At 42.1% G+C, this 6,238-nt stretch overlaps 1 protein-coding gene across 1 annotated transcript in view; it reads left to right on the top strand.

The window, feature by feature from the left end:
• Window positions 1-1,224: 1,224 nt before the first annotated feature.
• Window positions 1,225-6,238, top strand: part of LOC137543611 (uncharacterized) — a 28,622-nt gene continuing 23,608 nt past the window's right edge. The window contains exons 1-2 of the mRNA XM_068264725.1: window positions 1,225-1,275; window positions 1,351-1,521. Coding sequence (XP_068120826.1) covers window positions 1,225-1,275; window positions 1,351-1,521 — 222 coding nt within the window. The remainder of the gene's footprint in view (window positions 1,276-1,350; window positions 1,522-6,238) is intronic.

The following is a 6,238-nucleotide window of genomic DNA, read 5'->3' as shown; positions in this document are numbered from 1 at the left end:
AAAGTGGGACAGAACGATAAGCCCCTCTTGAGGACTACTTCTTCTTCCCCAGATAGAGCACGAGAGGAAATATTAATTACCAAATTATCGGTTATTTGGTCTTGCTGCGCAGATTCATACCCTGTGGTGGAATTTTGTTGCTTTCTATGTTTTCTTCCGCCTCTCCTTCTTGGTTTCCATCTCCTGAGGCATCGCTCTGAGACGACTCTGTCGTTTGTAAAAAATCTTCAGAAGAACCTGATCCTGGAACGTCAGGTTTTTTACGAGGTTTCTTTGGAGGTCTGCGTGGTTTTGGTCGATTAGGTCTCGGATTCGGACGGTTTGGCTCAATTGGACCCTTTTTACAAACGACAGAGTCGTCTCAGAGCGATGCCTCAGGAGATGGAAACCAAGAAGGAGAGGCGGAAGAAAACATAGAAAGCAACAAAATTCCACCACAGGGTATGAATCTGCGCAGCAAGACCAAATAACCGATAATTTGGTAATTAATATTTCCTCTCGTGCTCTATCTGAGGAAGAAGAAGGAGTCCTCAAGAGGGGCTTATCGTTCTGTCCCACTTTTTTACCTGACTTTTTTGAGTTAGACATTGAGTTAACAAGATTTTTTCGGAATATCAGACTCAAGAACTTTTTTGCCAACCTCCCTTCTCGAGATCAAGGATCTACTGCTCCGGAGTCTTCACTCCCTCTATCCTTGGGTCCTTTTGGTTTAAAAAATCGAAGTGACTTTAATCCATCGTCCAATCCAACAATTGAGAACTTTATAGATTGTGTGAAGGAGGATATCCACAAATTGGAGGCCGAAATAAAACTTGGGAGACGTCATGGCTATAAGAACAACCTCTCACAGACAGAGAAACTGGCCTTACAATCCCTACAGTCCGCCGATGAGATAATTATCAAATCGGCGGACAAGGGGGGAGCCTTAGTTGTGATGGACAAGTCCTTCTACTTGGAGAGTGTGCAGTGCCTCTTGGAGGACACTTCCACATATCAACGACTTGATAGTGACCCACTCCCAAGGATTGAAAGAATAATAGGGAGATTAGTACAGGAAGCAACTTCAAAGGAAATTATTGATGAGGGCCTGGCAAAGTTCTTGATAAAAAATCATCCTATCACACCGGTGTACAGATTCAGGCCTCGTATGTGAGAGATACGGGCATGTTTCTGGAATTATTGAAATCTCAACCTTACCCTGAAGGTGATTTTCTTATGGTCACCATGGATGTGGAGAGTTTGTACACCTCCATTCCCCACCGGGAGGGAATGGAGGTAATACAGCATGTCCTTGACACCCGTTCTGATTTTGACAAACAGCAATGTGATTTCCTCATGTCTCTCTTACAGGTAGTGCTGACGATGAATTATTTCCTTTTTGGTGATGTCTTTTACGAGCAGGTCCGGGGGACGGCGATGGGCTCAAACGTGGCCCCATGCTATGCGAACCTCTTTATGGAAGCATATGAAGAGGCGTTCGTTTATACGCATCCATTGTTTCATGCACATGCAAGGATGTGGGTAAGATATATTGATGATGTCTTTCTTCTGTGGGTGGGGCCACGTTCGGGCCTTGATGCCTTTATCCTGGACTTGCACGGAAGGTATCCTTTTATTAAGCTGACGTCACACGTCAGCAGTACCAGTATTGATTTTTTGGATGTTAGGGTCAAGTGTGGAGAAGGAAGGTTTGTCACCGACCTTTTCAGAAAATTAACAGATAGAAATTCCACTCTACACTTTGACTCCTTTCATCCATTATCTCTAAAAAGTGCAATACCTAGATCTCAAATACTGAGAGTCGAGAGAATAGTTTCTGATCCAACTACATGTGATTTACGGGTAGAGGAATTAAGAGATAGATTTAGGGTGAGAGGTTATCCGGAAGGGGTTCTAAAAAAAGTGGGAGGGGGGTGCCAGATGGGTGGGAAGAAGAAAAGAGAAAACAGTGGTAGGATCCCGTTTATCTCGAGGTTCAGCACGATTTCAAGTCAGGTTAGGGGTATTATACAGCAAAGATGGTCCATTCTGAGGGAGGGACTTCCGAGGGTTCCTGAATTTAGGGACCCTCCTTTGTTCTCCTTCAGACGGGCACCCTCACTTAGGGACAGGCTAGTAAGGTCAGATTTGGGTCCTTCAGTTGATAACACAGGCACGAGAAGGAGGGGAACTTTCCCCTGTAGAGATTGTGTCCAATGCGGAAATGTTTTGGGTGGTGACTCTGTCCGACACCCTCTGAGTGGAAGAAATTTCCCACTTAAAGGTTTTTTTGACTGTAACTCTAAATTTGTAGTATATTGTATTAAGTGCCCATGTGGGCTATTATATGTGGGCCAAACCACTCAGAGGGTGAAAGACAGGATCTCTGCCCACAAATCCGCGATTAGAAAAAAACGAATGGAACAGGCGGTTTCTGCCCATTTTACTGAAAGGTCACATGGGGTGGCGTCATTACGTTTCCAAGTATTGCAGCAGATTCATAGCCAAGGAGAGGTGGGGATCATTTAAAACTACTTCTTAAGGCTGAAGCATGGTGGATCAGACAATTGGGGACTTTACACCCCCGGGGTCTAAACCGGGAATATGACCTATTACCTGTAATTTGACTTTATTGACTAATGTAAAGGTTGATCGCCACATTGCAGCCCATTCTATACTTTTTTTCACTAATTTTGTCATTTTGTTTTTAATGAACCCCTTCATCCCCCTTTTTTATAAAGTGTTTTCATTAAAAAATTCCTTTTAATTTTTAGGACGATAGGATGGAAATACTCCACATCTGGTGAACAATACCTGGATATTCTACTCTGCCTTGCTGTCCCTCAAATGAAACCTAAATGTGGCGGTATGTATGGATGTCCAATATTAGGACCCATGTGTCTATTGGTATTTAATGAGAGCATAAGGCAAAGCAGAAGGGTGCATTCTTCTATGTGGCCACTGGATGGCATTGACTTGATCCATGCGTACATATATGTAGGTGATGCGTAAATTTGTACGCATGATGCCGATGCGGCTTACGTGATTACTATGCGACATTTTTTGACGCGTCCAATGCGACCGTTTTTACGCATGAAGATGACGTTTTGAATCGTGATTGGTAGGCATGACGTTTTTTACACTCCCAGTTAACGGCTTTTCAAATTTGCCTATCCAGGTATGTGATTGGATGCTTTGGAGTTTGCTTCCAGTTCCCCATCAGGTCCACCTCTGTAGCGATTGGCTATAGCTTAGGGGGGAGGGGTATAAATAGAGTTTAGGCAGGCAATAGTGACATGCTTTCACTTGACAAAGAGCGGTTTATCCGTTCGAAACGGCGACAGTCCGTTGTGATTGGAATTGGGCTGCAATGGAGGCGTAACCTATTCTGGAGGAAGTCCTCATGCTACTATTTGCAGCTAAGAGCTATATCTACTCTCAAGAGCTATAGTTACATTCTGGGAGTCCAGATGTCATGGCTATTTTTTGTTCACTTTTTTTGTGAATAAATACCCTGCTTTTTAAGAATTGGCAAGTGCTGGTCATCTTCACTTTTTTGTGAACGGATTTGAATGAAATTTGGCACACACATAGTACATTACCTGGAATAAAGTATAGGATACTTTTTATTCCCATAACCAAAAAGAGACAAATACAAATTTCACTGGAAAATGTAAACTGCAGCCATACACTGTTACACTGGAGGTGTGTTTAGCTTCTAAGGGTAGAATGGTTAATTTGCATATATTCAGCAGTGATGCACTGGGAGACATCTCAAGCTCACTCCAACCTGAATTATCGCAAATTCTTTCTGTTTTAAGAAAGCAAACGTTTGTTTTTCTTAACATCTTAGTAAGGGGGCTTTTAGGACCATTGTAGTCCCTTACACACTCCAATGAGTTCTGGGTCACCATGAGTTTGCTGGGTAGCATGTCCCTCTCGGTGTTACAAGCCCTACTGCATAGAGCCAAATTAATCCATGCCATGCACTGATAAGGATCAAACAATCCAAAAAAGTCTGTATGCGTGTTGGATTATTATGGCTCTGTACAATTTAACAAGCTGACACATTATTGCATTCCAGTGGTTCTGGAGGTGTGTTTAGCTTCTAAGGGTAACAATGTTTAATTAGCATATGTTCAGCAGTGATGCCCTGGGAGACATTTCAAGCTCACTCCAACCTGAATTAACGCAAATTCTTTCTGTTTTATGAAAGCAAACTTTTGTTTTTCTTACACTGTTAATGGTAGGGTTCTCAAACTTTGCACAGTTGGTAGTTGGGTGACTAGAGTTATTATTCAGAAAAGTGGGTGGGGCCTATAAAAGCCAATCAAAATTCACCTAATGATTTTCAAGGGGAATATTTACATTCCTGCCATTCTTGCACTGTTAATGGCACAAGCCTCAAACCTGGTATAGTTGATCAGGTGACTGGGGTTCAATTTCAGAAAGGGGGTGGAGCCACAAATAGCCAATCAGATTTGTTTCATTCCAATGCAAATTATTGTTGCCAAACACCGCAAAGCTCACAAACTTGGTAATTGAGTAATTGATTAATTGTGTGTTAGGGTTAGGAAAGTGGGCACAGCCAACACCAGCCAAATACATAAGCGGGCAATGCCGGGTCATAAGTGGGCGGAGACAAATACAAATTTTACTGGGAAAATGTAAACAGCAGCCATTCTTACACTGTTAATGGTAGGGTTCTCATACTTTGCACAGTTGGTTACTGGGTGACTGGGGTTAATATTCAGAAAAGTGGGTGGAGCGTACAAAAAACAATCAAAAATTACCTATTGATTTTTCAGGGGAATATTTAATTGCTGCCATTCTTGCACTGTTAATGGCACAAGCCTCAAACCTGGTACAGTTGATCATTGCGTGACTGGGGTTTAATTTATATAAGGGGGTGGAGCCCCAAACAGCCAATCTGATTTGTTTCATTTTAATGCAGGTTGTTGATGCCAAAGACCGCAAAGCTCACAAACTTGGTCATTGAGTAATTGAGTAATTGTGTGTTAGGGTTAGGAAAAGTGGGCGCAGCCAACACCAGCCAAATACATAATCGGGCAATGCTGGGTCATCAGTAGACGGAGACAAATACAAATTTCACTGAGAAAATGTAAACTGCAGCAATTCTTACACTATTAATGGTAGGGTTCTCAAACTTTGCACAGTTGGTCACTGGGTGACTGAGATTAATATTCAGAAAAGTGGGTGGAGCCTACAAAAGCCAATCAAAATCCACCTATTAATCTTTAAGGGGAATATTTAATTGATGCCATTCTTGCACTGTTAATGGCACAAGCCTCTTGCACTGTTAATCACCTGTACCTGGTACAGTTGGCCATTGGGTGATTGGAGTTCAAATTCAGAAAAGGGGTGGAGCCACAGCCAATCAGATTTATTTTATTTCAATGCAAATAATTGATGCCAAAGACCTCAAAGCTCACAAACTTGGTCATTAAGTAATTTTGTGTTTGGGTTAGAAAAAGTGGGCGGAGCTAGCACCAGCCAAATACATACCTGGGCAATGCCGAGTCTTCAGTGGGCGGAGACAAACACAAATTTCACTGGGAAAATGTAAACTGCAGCCATTCTTACACTATTAATTGTGGGGTTCTAAAACTTTGCACAGTTGGTCACTGGGTGACTGGGATTAATATTCAGAAAAGTGGGTGGAGCCTACAAAAAACAATCACAATTCACCTATTGATTTTCAAGGCAAATATTTAATTGCTGCCATTTTTGCACTGTTAATGGCACAAGCCTCAAACCTGGTACAGTTGATCATTGGGTGACTGGGGTTAAATATTTAGAAAAGGGGTGGGGCTACAAACAGCAAATCAGATGTGTTTCATTTCAATGAAAATTATTCATGCCAAAGACCACAAATCTCACAAACTTGGTCATTGACTGTTGACAATTGTGTGTTAGGGTTAGAAAAAGTGGCCACAGCCAACAGCAGCCAAATACATACCCGGGAAACATCAGGACATCAGTGGGTGGAGAAAAATAAACATTTAACTGCCAGAATGTAAACTGCAGCCATTCTTACACTGTCTGTCAATGGCAGGGTTCTTAAACTTTGCACAGTGGGTGACTGGGATTAATATTCAGAAAAGTAGGTGGAGCCTACAAAAGCTAATCAAAATTCACCTATTGATTTTCAAAGTAGTGGAGCCACAGCCAATTATTGATGCCAAAGACCGCAAAGCTCACAAACTAGGTAATTGTGTGTTAGGATTAGAAAAAGTGG

This window comes from Hyperolius riggenbachi, unplaced genomic scaffold (assembly GCF_040937935.1).
Source record: "Hyperolius riggenbachi isolate aHypRig1 unplaced genomic scaffold, aHypRig1.pri scaffold_117, whole genome shotgun sequence".
In the NCBI taxonomy this organism is placed as follows: domain Eukaryota; kingdom Metazoa; phylum Chordata; class Amphibia; order Anura; family Hyperoliidae; genus Hyperolius; species Hyperolius riggenbachi.
Note: the sequence above shows the minus strand (reverse complement) of the source record. Positions and strands in the feature narration are given on the sequence as shown.